The sequence below is a fragment of the Pleurodeles waltl genome, chromosome 4_1 (assembly GCF_031143425.1).
Source record: "Pleurodeles waltl isolate 20211129_DDA chromosome 4_1, aPleWal1.hap1.20221129, whole genome shotgun sequence".
NCBI classification, from domain to species: domain Eukaryota; kingdom Metazoa; phylum Chordata; class Amphibia; order Caudata; family Salamandridae; genus Pleurodeles; species Pleurodeles waltl.
The window spans coordinates 195958877-195975548 of NC_090442.1; the positions used below are offsets into that span (position 1 = coordinate 195958877).

The following is a 16672-nucleotide window of genomic DNA, read 5'->3' on the forward strand; positions in this document are numbered from 1 at the left end:
CAGAGAATAAAACAAATACGCCTTCGAGTTAAAGCCGCCTATGTACGGCGTTCATCCAGACTTACTTGGAGAAGACTCTGGAGACCCCTTCAGAGTGGCAGTAGACCGTGTGGAACACCCACGAGAACGAGAGGCAGAGGATGGCACCTAAAAAGAAAAGTCCAATGACCACTTTCTCCTGAATGGGGGCCACGAAGGCAATGTTGGGCCGGAACATGTAGAAAATCCCCAAGCAGAGGAAAAAAACACAACCTGGCAAGAAAAAAAAAAAATGAAAATCAATCGTTCGCACGTCTAATTTATTATTCAGACAAGGAAAGGAAAATTATTAAAAACTTTGAGATCCTATATAATGAAGACAATATTTAAAGCTGATGCTTCAGGGGCATTCCTATTCCCAAAGAAATAACCCTAAACAAGTCCAATGAATGCCCCTGAATGAATATACCATACCTGGCCTGTGCTGACGGCAAGTGTCAACTCTATAAAGGGGCAGTTACACGATTCACAAGTAGTTAATCTATGCCCTCTGTTCAATGACAAACTAGTTGGAAGTTATTTACTGCGACTGCAAGATCACAAACTGAGGAAACGGATTACCAGCTAAAAGACCATGCTGTGTGCATTCACTTTAAGTTGTATTTAAAAGAATTGCAAGTGATCTTTGAGGGAGATGCACACTTAGCAGCAGAACCGGAAATTGTAATTTATTTATTTTGGGATCCGGTAAACGCCCAAACATATCACCTCAAAGTCACTTCAGAGGGCCAAGGAGGTTGATAAAAGGGACAGAAGATCATGTGAGTATTTTGTTTTCAAAAAGATTCTTTCGACTGGCATTGCCAACTCGCTGATGGTTTCGCAGGAATGCATAGATCAGATAGTGAAGACTGTAGGAAAGAAACAGTTGCTACAAATGCTAGAGGGCAAGTTTGGCATGCATCCAAATGTAATAAACATACATGGTGAAAGCCAGCACATTTGGCGGGTGAGGGGGCAAGGATTGCCCTTCTGATCTTGAGTTTCTCAAAAGCCTGCTTGATAAGGATGACTTTCATGTCCTTCTTCTAGCAACAGCTTGAATGAGATCAGTGGGAGATACACTTTCATAAAACACGGTGCAGGAACCTTGAATGTTCTTTACCAAGTAACCTAAATGAATTTATGATTACAATAAACTTTTCCACAGTTGGTTCTCTTTATTCACGAATATTCCAGGTATCAGAATAGTTGAGATCAACAAGGCAAAAAATTGTTGATGCCGCAGAGTTGGATGTGGATTCTGGCAGTCTGTAGCAAGGGAATACGGAGTCGAAGTAAATGAACTCTGTAAAGAACAAGTGCTTTTACAATTGACTTTCTTCTATGGCTTACATTTGGGAACTGTGGTGGAAACTGCCTTCGTACAAGCCATGTTGCTAGTAAATATGTTGCGAAGTATGATCAACCTAAATAAATCTTCCACTGCCACATCTCTATCAATAGACAGGGCTCGACAAAAACAAATTAGTAACTTCTAAACTCTGCCTTATGTGCATGTAGACACCAAGATCACAGTGGGCCGCCTTGGCTCTTGAAGCAGGACTCAAATATGCAAATAAACATTTCTCTGATTAACTTATCATTGTGAACACTGCATGCAGGATCCCTTACAGAAAAGAACATATGCATCGGTTTGTCCAATCCCTGTTTACATCAGATAAAAAAACCACTGGCAAAGTCATTAGGTCTCGCCTCTGAGAGCTATTGGCTTAGGCAGAGATTTTTAGTCATACCGTAACTGCAGCGCAACTAAGCAGCATGGCTAAAAAATATTTTTTTTAAAAATGCTCTATAACGTGTAAAGGCTAATGTGCTTTTTTATATTAGAAAAAAACAATGGGGAATGGGTTCGGGATTAGGTAAATTGGAGGGAGAACAGAAGAGAAGGACGCAGTGTGAGAGACAATGAGGAAGCACACTGAAAATAGATACTGGGGTAACAAATGAACAATGGAGGGTTTAGACCAAAGGACACAGAAGGATGGGATGAAAATGGACAACTGAGGGCGGTCGGGAAGAGCTGAAGCAGCAAGCTGACAATAGAGGGTGGGCAGGAGGGGCTAAGAGTCAAGCTGACCACAGAGGGTGGGTGGGAGGGGCTGAGGGAGCAAATTGGCAACAGAGGGTGGGTGGGAGGTGCTGGGAGAGCAAGCGGACCACAGAGCATGGGCGAGAGGGGCTGAGGGGGCAAATTGACCACAGAGGGCGGGCGGTAGGAGCTCAGGGAGAAAGCCGACAAATGAAGGTGGGTGGGAGGCGCTAGAGCAATAAGCTCACTACAGAGGGTGGTGGGAGGGGTTGGAGCAGCAAGCTGACAAATGAGGGTGGGGCGGGATCGGCCGGGGGCGCACATGGAGAAGAGAGGGTGGGCGGGAGGGGATGAGGGAACAAGCTGATAGAGGATGGGTGGGAGGGGATGGGGAGGCAAATTGACTAGGGACAGTGGTTGGAGGGGATGGGGAGAAAGCTGACAATGGAAGGTGGGCAGGAGGGGATGGAGGAGCAAGCTCAAACAGAGGGTGGAGGGTAAGGGACTGGAGCAGCAAGTCGACAACGGAGAGTGGGCAGGAGGATAGAACACAGCAAGCTGACGGAGTCGGCAAAGGGGCTGGAGATATAGTTGACACCTGTGTGTGGGTGGGATGGGCTAGAAGAGTAAACTGAAAATAGAAGGTAGGGGTAAGAGATTGGGCAGAAAGCTGACAATGGAGGGTGGGGGAGTCCATGGACAACCATAGGTTTAGGGAAGAGCAAGATGACAACAGAGGGTAGGCAGGAGGGGCTGGGCATGCAACCTGAGAATGAGGGTGGGCAGGAGTTCAAGCTGAAAACTTAGGGTGTGCAGAAGGGGTTGGAGCAGCAAACTGAAAACAGAAGGTGGGCAGGAGGATATGGGGCAGCAAGCTGGTAATGGACGGTGGGGGAGCAAGCGGACAATGATAGGTGAGTGAGCAGCGCAAGCTGCCACTGAGGGAGCCCCAGAGGCTATGAGAGTAAGCTGAGTAGGGGCAGGAGGGGCTAGGGCAGCAAGCTGACAAAGGTGGGTGGGAGAGAAGGGGGACACATGGACAACTGAGGGTGGGCTGGAGGGATATAGAGGTGCACATGCCCAAGAAAAGGTGGATGAGACAGAATGGGGAAGCACACAGTCAAGTGAGGTTGGGCGGAGGGGACTTGGGAGCACATGGACAATGATGGGTGGGTAGAGGGCTTGGGGAAGCACACGAACAACAAATAGTGGCTTGGGGGGGGCTGTGAACAGACAACAGAGGGTGGGTGGGTTCAATTTGTAGAAGCACACAGACAAAAGAGGATGGGTTGACGGGCTGGGGAAGAACACAGACTACAGAGGGTGGATAGGAGGAGCTAAGGAAGCAAGCGAACAACAGAGGGTGGGTGGATGGGCCTGGGGAAACATGCTGATAAAGGAGGGTGGAGGGGCAAAGCTAGGGAAGAAAACTAACAACGGGGGGCTGATAGGAGGGACTGAGGAGGTAAACAGTCAATGGAGGGTGAGTGGGAGGGGCTGGGCACGCAAACAGACAATGGTGGCTCGGCAGGAGGGAGTGGGGGAGCAAATAGACAAAGAACAGTTAGTTGGGTAGCAAGAATGGCAAAGGAGGGTGTGCGGGAGGCAGGGAGAACGGCAATTGAGGGAGTTGCGAGAAAGAGAAAAGTGGAGGGGGGGGAGAAGTACAAAACAGAGACAGCTGGAAAGCACATGCACTCTCGTAGAGTGCTTAAATTAAAGGAAAAAAGGAGCACCTGAAAGAGCGAGCAGTGTAAAGAAACAGTGATGCATCTATGCGCCAAGGATGGGACAAACACAAGCAGAGGAAAGAAAAGCCACACAGCTAAAACATAAGGAGGAAGCATATGAGAGTAACAATTAAGCCAACCAGCCAACCAATGGCAGGCAATGGGCCTGCTCCAAGCCCACTGTAGGATAGCAATATGTTTAGCAAAAGACAGAGCATGTGCTGCCTTAGGTGAGACCTAAAAAGCACTCTGGTAAGTTTTTGAATGTATCTGATCAGGTTACTGAAAGGGACACAAGTGCAATTTCTGCACCCAAAAAAAACACTAAAGCACAATCTAGAAGAAAGGATGTCACACACGGTTAGTTAGAACAACTAAATAAAACTATCTGTTGCATTACAGGAATATATTCAGACCGGGTCAACCTGAAAGACACCACGCAAAGCTGTGATAAGAGTTGGAAAGAAAGTTTTAGATAATATTTGCATGGCATAAAATGGTCTGGGACCTCAACGTAATAACACACCAGAGGTACTTGGACCAAAAAACGGGAGAATGAAACTTGTTTGCGTTTATCATTGCAGACAGAAAACAGCGAGAGCAAGTGAATACGTAAAGTCTGCAAGGGAGGAGCAAGTACACAGAATGGGCCCTGTGTGCATCGACTTTTTTTTATTTTTTTTTATGTCTGACAGCTTCCAGAATCAGTTTTTGGCAGTAGCATACAGTGGCATCGGTTTTCTAAAAACTGAGAAGACAAAGAAGAGATGAAAACGTACACGGAGTATGAGTAAGTTGTTTTCTGAATAACGGGTGCCACGACACTGACACCCAGCTGCATTAAAAGCAAGTTGCTCTGAAGATACTGTGCCACGTCACCTGAAGGACCGCATTACATTTTGCAATGTATGCTCAAACCGAAGAACATAATATTCAACACCCATAAATATTCTAGCCACCGTCTTAAATGGTTGAGGAATTGAAGGCGTGCAAGTGTCGAAACCAAGGTAGGCAACAGTTGGGGGGGAAAGACAGGGCACAGTTCTGCAATAGCAGTTGCTGTAGTTCGCTTTGTGAACGGTGTCGATCTAATGTCATTAAAAATGCAGCAAAGACAAGCAAGTGGGCGGGTGTTATTGGGCGAGGTTGTCAATAATGTGGAGTAGCTATTGGCTGAGAGCCCCAAGTCCATTTCCTTACAACTTCAAAGGCTCATGGTGAAAAAGAGGATTTGAAATTGGAGTAAGCAGAGTTAAATACGGAGTACATCCTTTAGCAGAAGTAAGCAGTCTTTGTCTGGAGTGCAGCCGTGCGTGTTAGCATACTATCAACAAGCATTTGCAATGCAATGGGTCTCGCGTTTGCTTGTGTTAGAGCTATTAGCGCTGTAAATTCCTAACAGGACTTTTCTTGCCACATAAATTGAAAATGAAAAGTAAAACAGTTGACAGAAGCAAGTCAATTCAAAGTGCCACGGCTGCCATGAGCGTGAGGGCGTGGGTTATTGGCTCCCTGCGTAAATGTCTAAAAAGAATCGTGTCTGGGATGAAAGGCAAACCGAAACTGGAGGAGGGGCCATCACACGTTGTAACAGGAAGAAGCGTGAAGTAGTGTGATGGCCAACAAAAATGTTCACTTAGAAAATCGCCTGGGAGGGAACTCAGCACACAAAGGAGGGGCATCCCAATAAAAATAAAGCATTTAAGAGAAGCACAACAAAGAATGAATAGCAAAAGTGGGCGTGGTTAAAAGCCCACAGAGAGATTACAACAGGCCAAGAGCGCTTGTGCGCTCGACCCAAAAAACTATGCAGAGAGCCAGGGGAGGGCGTCAGAAAAGTCACAAATATAAACGGCTTTGCACTGCTACATCAGATATTTGGAACTGAAATTATATAAAAGACACAGACTTCGAAGTCTGAAGTGCATCTGTATAAAGAAAACCACCAACCTTGATAGAGGTCAGTAGAACAAAAATGTAGACCTATAAACTTGAAACTATTGGGAAAAAAAAGGAAAGGAAAGGATGCCTAGGACTGAGACATTGAGAGGGGGTACAATGTTTTATAAATAGCCTCAGCGGACAGCACTGTGCAGCCTCAGTAATGCAGTCCTCTTGCCAGAGCTTCCTGGGAGCGTGACGAATGAATCCCTTCACATTTTCAGTCTTTCTCAACTCCCAACATAAATCTAATATATATATCCAAAAGGTCCTGTGGAGTAATGTTAAGGCTCCAAGTCTGGTTTAGAAGACTGCCAGCACCACGGCTCAATCTCAGAATGCCGGATACCAAGGTTGTCTAGTCTTTGTTTCTCCCTCATGCTTTTTTAACCCCCACCCTAGGCTCCATGCCCTTTTAACTCCTCTTGGAGGTTATTTTCCATCCTCGCTTCTCCCATTTCACTGTTTTCTGTCAAACACTGATGAATTAAATCCGGGTTTCCAAAAAAGAAAAAAATGCTGGTGGACCCCCACCTGCACCCGCCGCTGAAATTAACCACCGGGCCTAAAATAAACGGACGTTAGAGGCTTTGTGGGTAATATGAATTTTAAGAAAGTAATTTCTCCAACAATTCCAAGGTCCATAGTTGGCCAAAATTACAAAAAGATTTTAATTCTGTATCTAGTGGCCCGTTTATTTAATGATGCACAGCATCTACATCTGTAACTCAGACACGCCTCTAAAGAAATGTTCTTATTCTGTTGTGATGAGTAGAGCTTTGCTTAGCAACAGTTTTAATGTATAAAGCGCTGAATAAATGTTCTATTCCCTTAGGGATTTCGGTGAACCAAGAGTGTCAAACCTGTTGACATTCTCCTTTGAATATTTTGGTCTTCACACACATTTCTAACACCGCATCATTAAAAGGACCAGAAGAGCAAAGGCTGTGTCCTAAGTGCAACTACGAAAGGGAATGATACATTTTCCGCAGATAAGAACATGATGAATGGGATTTCTGACTTCGAAAAAGTTTGAATATCCATGCTTTGGGAAGGATGCAAATTTCCTAAAAATGAACAACAGCGTTTTGTACATGACAAAGGTTTTCTTTTTTAAAGCTGCAGACTTGATCACCTGTGGTGTAATACTGGAAATTATGGAATACTGATTTCACATAAACATAACTGAACACAAATACCAACATAATAAACCGGGTTATTTTCCTTGTGCCTTTTACCAGTCTAATTTGACTTGACTTAAAAAAAAAAAAAAAAATCCTTTGATCCAGGTTGCTTATATGTTGCCTTAAAGCCCAAAATGTCCTTTGCACTGCAGAGATGATGTCAAAGTTCGGCAAACTGCTTCCTGCAGCCACAGTTGTGCCTGCTGTGCACCAACACCTACCTAAGAGGTGCGTCCAGATGTTGCCCGTCTCTGTGTGTATCCTGAAAATGCTTTTGAAGCAGGCTCGGAAGGAGGGCAATGGTGGTCTGTGCCCGTGCAGAAGGTAGTCGTTATCCTTTAGCCAGTCAGGTAAAACATCGTGCGGGATGACGCGCCATCGACCTTCCCAAACCTGCACAAGTGAACACGCACATGGATTAGTCACTCCTAAACCTATCTGGGACACTTTCCAAGCTGACACACCGCCACTTTTAAACATGAAGTGATGCTGACAAACTTATTTGTATTACAAGTAAGTTAACAGGCTAAAAAAACCTAACAGCTTGTAGTAAAAAAAAAAAATGCAATGCAATTTCAGTTTTGAAATATAACAAAAAGAATTCAGTAACAGAATGTGATGATGTTTTTACTAATCCAAAAGCTCAAAATATGTACATATCGCTAAAGTTTTGGGTCGTTGGATGTTCTGTGGTCATGAACATTATGCAGACCAAGCTGTGATAAGTAATAAAATATCAAGTCTAAGGTTGTTCATTTATTTATTTACTTGAATTTATAAAGTGTTTTTCTTCAAATTGCTGGTACAAATACAATTATATGAAAGCGATTCATCAAATCATGAAAAAGTGCATAGCGTGAGGAAAAATACGACATTAAGCAACAAGTAGGAAGCTAAAAAAGACAATGGGCTTTCGTAATTCCCATTTTAAATAAAAGGATAGGTGAAGTCACATTCATTCCACGGGCTGGGCCCAGCAATAGGAAGGACCTAGCCAGAGAAGCAGCACATGGGAGGACGAGGGAACAACCTGCCCGGGAACATGAACGTGTGGTATGCATATTTATCAGCAGGGGAAGATGGTGAATGAGGCATTAGTTGAAACACTTACATTGCAAGAGACAATCCATGGTCTCCTCCACAAGAAAGAATATTTCATCATTTTAGAAATGGCAAAACAAATGATTGGCTTTGCTGAGGTTTTAATAATGATTACATTGTGCACCTGCAAATGTCCGTACCGAAAATCTGAGAAAATCCACAGCAAATATAGTAGAAAGGAAAATGTTACTAACCTTGTAAGCATGGGGTTGTAGCAGGCAGTGCTGTAGATTCACATGCTCAACATATTCCTGTCGTCTAATGCTGGGCTCGGACATTTGTAGAATCCTTTTCTTCAGAGAAGTCTTTCGAATCATGCATGCACTGTGACTCTGTTGTACAATGCGCATGGGCTCAGGCTCCAAGTTAGATTGTTTTGCTCACAGTGAGGAACAAGTATGTTTAAGTGGCAAAAGAACATACCATGCATATTGTGCAGTGTCAAACAGGTCACAAGAGAAGAGATATGCAGTGAACTTAAACTTCCAGGAAGGAGGGTGCATGCATATGAATCTACAGCACTACACAATTTGAACAGATCCTTACAGTTTAACATTTTCTGTTTGTAGTATGTGAGGCTTGAGATACACATGTTCTGCATAGACTGTAAAGCAGTACACTCTATTAGCGGAGGTTAGCATGCGTATGGTGCAGTTGTCTGAAACAAAGTTCTCAATACTGTCTTGCTCAGCACTGCCTACTATCGAGCTAGTATACCCACACAATAGTGTTTGGTAAATGTGTGTGGGGTTGACCAGGTGGATGTTTTGCATATGTCAGCTAGCCATGGTTGTGCCCTTTATTAATGGGTCGAGTGTGCCTGGGAAAGGTGGGGTGACAGGGAGCAGGGTCCGTTCAGTTTTTTTTTTTTTACAGGTCTGGATGCACTTGACTATCCACCAAGCTATGACAAGCTTTGAGATGGGAAGCTGGGAGGAACTGATGCCCTTAGTGCTCAAGATCTGAGGGCTTAAAGGTAGAGTCATAGATGGGTTGAGTGATATGGATCAGCAGGATTTTAAAAATCCCAAAAGATTTGTGGGGACCCCTACGTACAACTCTGGCAGTGGTAGCTGGGGTGGTGCTCGTGAGCACTGCAGTGAGGATGGTGGAGGCAGTGGAGGAGGGTAGAACATAGGGGGCATGAGCTAAGGCCACTGTCTCTATGTCTCTTTGGTACTGGATGGATGAGGTGCAGGGGGGGGTCTCCTCTTGAAAGCAAGTCTCCTCTTGCAATGCAGGGTCTCTGTTGGCTTCGACAGAAGTGGCTTCACCAAAACATCCCATGATTGAATGAATGAAAAGGGGCTTCTGCCTAGCGTCAAGCTCTTCTTGGAGTTGTGCAGAATGGACTGCTCCAAATTCTCTCAGCTGGCCATCAAAAGTGCTTTTGCTGTCAACAGTTTGCCCAGGTGCCAGCTTCGAGTGGGGATGAGACTGATCAGCAACTTTGGCCCATGTGGGTCTTGATGGTCGAGAGGGACTGAGGGACTGGGAAGGCTCCTTTTCTCAGGGCTGACCAGAGTCCAAAGGCGGAGGAGCCAGCAGTCTTTTGTGCATGGGGCTAAGAGCCCAACTCCTGTGCGAGGGTTGGTCTGCCTCAGCGCATGGCCACGTTGTGAGGCTTCAGTGAGTGTCAGAGCCGAGCATACTTACGACCCTAGGGTGGTCTTCATTTGAGGGGTGGTGGTCTTAAGTGTTGTCACAACCTCTCTTGCTCTTCATGTTTGAAAGCGCTAGAGGAGAGAAGCTCCAGCTGGGCGTGGCTTGGATTGCCACGGGGGATGGTGGTGGGGCCAGTGTCCTCTCTGTCTTCCCACTAAAGGAGTCCTGGTCACTTAAGATGTTGGGGTATCAGCAAACAACTAGAGTGGATATCGCTTTGTATAAAGCAGGAACCATCAACTGCGCATATATCAATAACTAATTCCATTATTCCACACACCATACACAATTACTATTACCAAGAAACCACACAGCTTAGCAGAAGGGCACACAGAGACCGCCAAGATCACAAGAGCATTCAGATAGCAAATGTGTGCTATACAAATGTTGATAACATACCATTCATTCAGTCTTAATAGATCCACACAATTTACCACTCCCATCCTTTGCAGTAGCTTACCAAGGGCTTTTATCGCTCTAATGAAGGCACAGGAGGAAGCCGTTGATATGCTCATTAATACCGAGAAACATCCACTTTTGGCTCCCATGACTCCAAGCAAAAGCTCAGAATAACCTCAAAATCTAAAAGAACTATCGCTCCAGTGGGCATGAGATGCAGCAGGATCACTCCCTGGACTGCGAGAGGGAATATTTTGCTAGTCTCGCGCAGCACCGTCTCGACCACATACTAAATATTGTTACCATCTACAATAAGTCCTTATGCAATGATGACATTAACTAATGTAGAGTATTTCGTTTCAAGATGCTCAGCAAATAAACATAAGAGTGCTGGTAAACGAGGATAGATTTGTGTGAGGCTTTATGTATTTAAGAAAGGTCACATTTAACGTTCAGAGCCTGGTGATTGTTTATTTCAAGGTCTGTAGACAGTGCTTTAAACACAGAGAACATCAACTATAACAAATATACTAAAACAAAATGAACATAGTTTCCTCAAAACTGGAGAACACAGATAGGAACTTCCTACAGAGAAACTCAAGACGAAGCTTAAACAAAAGTCCAAACTACGTTGTAAGATTGTACGACTTTTAAGGCGCCTTCATTTTCGCCTGGTACAGACGATGTAGAACAAATTTCACTGCCCAGTGAGGCTAGCGGCAATACCAAAACAATTTATTTGTGTATACAATTTCAGAGGTGCATCGCCTCTTATCTGCAAATTGGCTTGTGCCTCATGCCACCTTTTGTAACACCACTTATGAGGGCAAGCAACTGTCTGAAACTAGATTTCTTCTAACCACGTGCAAGCTTATGTAAGATCAACTAAGGACAAGACACTAACAGACTTCACACATTTTGTTCTTCACCATTCATGTCTGCCCTGCTGATTTATCAGGCGGTTCTCTGCTCGCCCACCCCTGGCTAACATTATTTTTCACAGGTGGTAAGATATCTGTTACTTTGAATCGTACAGCATTTATTCTGTCAGAGACCTTGGCAGATGATGAAGGTGAGACCTTTACTGACACCACATGCCAGGACTTCTGGCAACAGCTTGCTATCCCTGTTCAGTGTTCAGCAACTGCCAACCCCAAGAATTCATTCATAACATCCCAGAGTGACTGCAAAGGGCAGTCCAGACCAGGGCTTCTTGATGATACTCTATTCCTTGATTTCCACTCTAGCTACAACGCCTGACAGACTTCGGGGCGGCCTTCGGATAAAAGCACATAAATCATATTTATTTCCTCTGGGTGCTCTGCGCGGTACATCCATGGAGGAGCTGCTGGCTGTGGACCTCCGTTAGGAGCTACAGGGCTTTCGATATTTAGGCATTTGGGTTACTCATACAGAGGCAGACTATAGACGGTTCAACTTGGAGAGAGTGATGGTGAATTTGGAACACTCGTTTCTGTTCTGGAATAAGTTAACATCGTCAGTGATGGGTAAAGCTGCAGTTGCCAAGATGGTGTTTCTCCCACACTGTTTATATCTGGTGTAAAACTTTCCAGTGAGTCCCCAGTTGTTCACCCGATTGGATAGTTTGTTGATCTCCCTGGTCTGGTTGCAGCAGTAGGGTAGCTCTATGTGCACTCCAGTGGGACCTGGAGGCTGGCGGGTTGGCTGTCCCAGATATCAGGGTGTATCATTAGGCGGCATATCTTCAGCACGCTGCGAAGTGGCTAGCTGAGACTAACACATGGGAAAAGCGGCTCTTTGAGGGGATGCTTGGCCCTGATACAATAGCCAGGATCCTGATAAAAGGTGGCCGACTGGACCAAACAGTCCTGTATCTGGTTCACATACCATGACAGTGTGGGAGCAGGTGGTCAAGAGGGTACTTCGTCACGCCCTATTCGACAGGGAGCTGAAATGATGGGACCGAGCCCAGTTATGAGCTATAGAGGATAATATGTCTATGGAACAATGGAGAGTGGGGGTTGCATGGTGGCAGGGGCTTTATATCCGGGGGAGCTCTTCCTCTCATTCCAGGAGGCGCAAGAAACATTTGAACTAGGTCCAGGTAATTTTCTGCATTTTGCTAAACTGGAAAGTGTTGTGCAGTAGGTGTGGTGTGATTTCCCAGCGGCCCCACAAGCATCTGCGGTACAGTGAGGACTAAAACGCTGGGGAGAGTGGAGACACTTGATTATTTTATTTTGTAAGGCACTGCAGGGGGACATAGTTAAAAAACCCTGTGCCGCACGTCAAGCCTGGGAATGCGAACTGGGTAACTCATGCATACCATGTGTATCTACAGCGACAGATGCCATCGAACAGGACATTATCTTTAGTACATACTGTCTCATGCAATAATAAATTCAAGCTTCTACATTTAAATTTTGTGCATCGCACCTATATGACACCACGTACACTGAACAAGATAGATAGATCCCACTAGGGGAGGGAGATGCCTCCTTTCTCCAATTAGCATGGTCCTGTGGGGGGATGCAGCAGTTCTGAAGGGCAATGCTCCCCAGAACTGTAGAAGCTACTGGATTAGAAATCGCCATTACCCCGTTGGCCTGTCTACTGGAGGTGATGGCTAAGCCCAGAGGATGGAAGATTGCACACAAAGTCGAGCATCTGGCCTTCATGCTAGCTAAACCCAGGGTAGCCATAGGATGGTTGATTACTGGCTTCAGGATCTTCTGGAGTGGCAGAGGAACAGCATTAGCGTCTGACCCGTACAGATGACAGGGCAGTTGCAGACTTGGGGTAGCATGGAGTCAGTTGTAACGCTTTACAAATGATGATGCCTTGTACTTTGAAACCAGCACTGACGTAGAGGATTGATCTGGTGTGATTGACCTATGAGCTGAAATTTTTGAGACAACCAACTGTGTGTATTTTAGAATTCCTGTCAGTTGACTGTGTGAATGACTAGGTTACTTTACTGTATTAGTACATCGTACGATGTAACATGTTGCAGATTCTGATGCATTTTGTAAGGAAATGCCTCCTTGGCATGGTTACCCCCTGACTTTTTGCCTTTGCTGATGCTATGTTTTGAATTGAAAGTGTGCTGAGGCCTGCTAACCAGGCCCCAGCACCAGTGTTCTTTCCCTAACCTGTACTTTTGATTCCACAATTGGCACACCCTGGTATCCAGATAAGTCCCTTGTAACTGGTACCTCTGGTACCAAGGGCCCTGATGCCAGGGAAGGTCTCTAAGGGCTGCAGCATGTATTATGCCACCCTGGAGACCCCTCACTCAGCACAGACACACTGCTTACCAGCTTGTGTGTGCTAGTGAGAACAAAATGAGTAAGTCGACATGGCACTCCCCTCAGGGTGCCATGCCAGCCTCTCACTGCCTATGCAGTATAGGTAAGACACCCCTCTAGCAGGCCTTACAGCCCTAAGGCAGGGTGCACTATACCATAGGTGAGGGTACCAGTGCATGAGCACTGTGCCCCTACAGTGTCTAAGCAAAACCTTAGACATTGTAAGTGCAGGGTAGCCATAAGAGTATATGGCCTGGGGAGTCTGTTTTACACGAACTCCACAGCACCATAATGGCTACACTGAAAACTGGTAAGTTTGGTCAAACTTCTCAGCACAATAAATGCACACTGATGCCAGTGTACATTTTATTGTAAAATACACCACAGAGGGCACCTTAGAGGTGCCCCCTGAAACCTAACCGACTATCTGTGTAGGCTGACTGGTTCCAGCAGCCTGCCACACTAGAGACATGTTGCTGGCCCCATGGGGAGAGTGCCTTTGTCACTCTGAGGCCAGTAACAAAGCCTGCACTGGGTGGAGATGCTAACACCTCCCCCAGGCAGGAGCTGTAACACCTGGCGGTGAGCCTCAAAGGCTCACCCCTTTGTCACAGCACAGCAGGGCACTCCAGCTTAGTGGAGTTGCCCGCCCCCTCCGGCCACGGCCCCCACGTTTGGCGGCAAGGCTGGAGGGAACAATGAAAGCAACAAGGAGGAGTCACTGGCCAGTCAGGACAGCCCCTAAGGTGTCCTGAGCTGAAGTGACTCTAACTTTTAGAAATCCTCCATCTTGCAGATGGAGGATTCCCCCAATAGGATTAGGGATGTGACCCCCTCCCCTTGGGAGGAGGCACAAAGAGGGTGTACTCACCCTCAGGGCTAGTAGCCATTGGCTACTAACCCCCCAGACCTAAACACGCCCTTAAATTTAGTATTTAAGGGCTCTCCCTGAACCTAGAAATTAGATTCCTGCAACTACAAGAAGAAGGACTGCCGAGCTGACAAACCCCTGCAGAGGAAGAACAGAAGACACCAACTGCCTTGGCCCCAGACTTACCGGCCTGTCTCCTGCCTTCCAAAGAACCTGCTCCAGCGACGCTTTCCAAGGGACCAGCGACCTCTGAATCCTCCGAGGACTGCCCTGCTTCGAAAAAGACAAGAAACTCCCGAGGACAGCGGCCCTGCTCCAAAAGAACTGCAACTTTGTTACAAGGAGCAGATTTAAAGACCCCTGCAACTCCCCGCAAGAAGCGTGAGACTTGCAACACTGCACCCGGCGACCCCGACTCGATTGGTGGAGAACAACCAACTCAGGGAGGACCCTCCGGCGACTCTACGACTGTGAGTAACCAAAGTTGTCCCCCCCCTGAGCCCCCACAGCGACGCCTGCAGAGGGAATCCCCAGGCTCCCCCTGACCGCGACTGTCTGAACTCCATTTCCCGACGGCTGGAAAAGACCCTGCACCCGCAGCCCCCAGCCCCTAAAGAAACGGAACTTCTGTGCAGGAGTGACCCCCAGGAGGCCCTCTCCCTTGCCCAGGTGGTGGCTACCCCGAGGAGCCCCCCCCTTGCCTGCATCGCTGAAGAAACCCCTTGGTCTCCCATTGAAACCTGAAGGAAACCCGACGCGTGTTTGCACACTGCACCCGGCCGCCCCGCGCTGCTGAGGGTGTACTTTCTGTGCTACTTTGTGTCCCCCCCAGTGCCCTACAAAACCCCCCTGGTCTGCCCTCCGAAGACGCGGGTATTAACCTGCTGGCAGACTGGAACCGGGGCACCCCCCTCTCTCCATTATAGCCTGTGTGTTTTGGGCACCTCTTTGACCTTTGCACCTGACCGGCCCTGAGCTGCTGGTGTGATAACTTTGGGGTTGCTCTGAACCCCCAACGGTGGGCTACCTTGGACCAAAAACTCAAACCTGTAAGTGACTTACTTACCTGTGAAAACTAACAATAACTTACCTCCCCCAGGAACTGTGAAAATTGCACTAAGTGTCCACTTTTAAAACAGCTTATTGTGTTTTATGTGAAAAGTATACATGCTAAAGTAATGATTCAAAGTTCCTAGAGTACTCACCTGCAATACCTTTCAAATGAGCTATTACATGTAAAATTTTAACCTGTGGTTCTTAAAATAAACTAAGAAAATATATTTTTCTATAACAAAACCTATTGGCTGGATTTGTCTCCGAGTGTGTGTACCTCATTTATTGCCTATGTGTATGTACAACAAATGCTTAACACTACTCCTTGGATAAGCCTACTGCTCGACCACACTACCACAAAATAGAGCATTAGTATTATCTCTTTTTACCACTATTTTACCTCTAAGGGGAACCCTTGGACTCTGTGCATGCTATTCCTTACTTTGAAATAGCACATACAGAGCCAACTTCCTACATTGGTGGATCAGCGGTGGGGTACAAGACTTTGCATTTGCTGGACTACTCAGCCAATACCTGATCACACGACAAATTCCAAAATTGTCATTAGAAATTGATTTTTCTAAATTCTTTAAAGTCCTGCTAGGGCCTTGTGTTAGTCCCTGTTAGCATTTCTTTTAGAGTTTAAAAGTTTGTAAAAGTTTGAATTAGATTCTAGAACTAGTTTTAGATTCTTAAAAGCATTCCAACTTTTAGAAGAATAATGTCTAGTACAGAGATGAATGTGGTGGAACTCGACACCACACCTTACCTCCATCTCCAGATGAAAGAGCTAAGGTCACTCTGTAACATAAGAAAAATAACAATGGTCTCCAGACCTACCAAAGTACAGCTCCAGGAGCTGTTGGCAGAGTATGATAGAGCCAACCCCTCTGTGGATAACACAGAGGAGGATGATAGTGAACTGGAGGAAGAATCCCCTCCACCAGTCCTATCTAGGGAGAACAGAGCTTCTCAAGCCCTGACTCCAAAAATAATAGTCAGAGATGCTGGCTCCCTCACAGGAGGGTCCAGCCTCTCTGAAATCACTGAGGAAAACTCCAGTGAAGAGGACATCCAGTTAGCCAGGATGGCCAAAAGATTGGCTTTGGAAAAACAGATCCTAGCCATAGAAAGGGAAAGACAAGAGATGGGCCTAGGACCCATCAATGGTGGCAGCAACATAAATATGGTCAGAGATTCTCCTGACATGTTGAAAATCCCCAAAGGGATTGTAACAAAATATGAAGATGGTGATGACCTCACCAAATGGTTCACAGCTTTTGAGAGGGCTTGTGAAACCAGAAAAGTGAACAAATCTCACTGGGCTGCTCTCCTTTGGGAAATGTTCACAGGAAAGTGTAGGGATA

General features: G+C 46.0%; 1 protein-coding gene across 5 annotated transcripts in view; it reads right to left on the minus strand.

The window, feature by feature from the left end:
* Positions 1-16672, minus strand: part of ADIPOR2 (adiponectin receptor 2) — a 311375-nt gene that overhangs the window by 50292 nt on the left and 244411 nt on the right. For all 5 annotated transcript variants that reach the window (XM_069228093.1, XM_069228091.1, XM_069228092.1 and 2 more), the window contains exons 4-5: positions 7148-7319; positions 66-252 (exon numbers count right to left, since the gene is read on the minus strand). In XM_069228093.1, coding sequence (XP_069084194.1) covers positions 66-252; positions 7148-7319 — 359 coding nt within the window. The remainder of the gene's footprint in view (positions 1-65; positions 253-7147; positions 7320-16672) is intronic.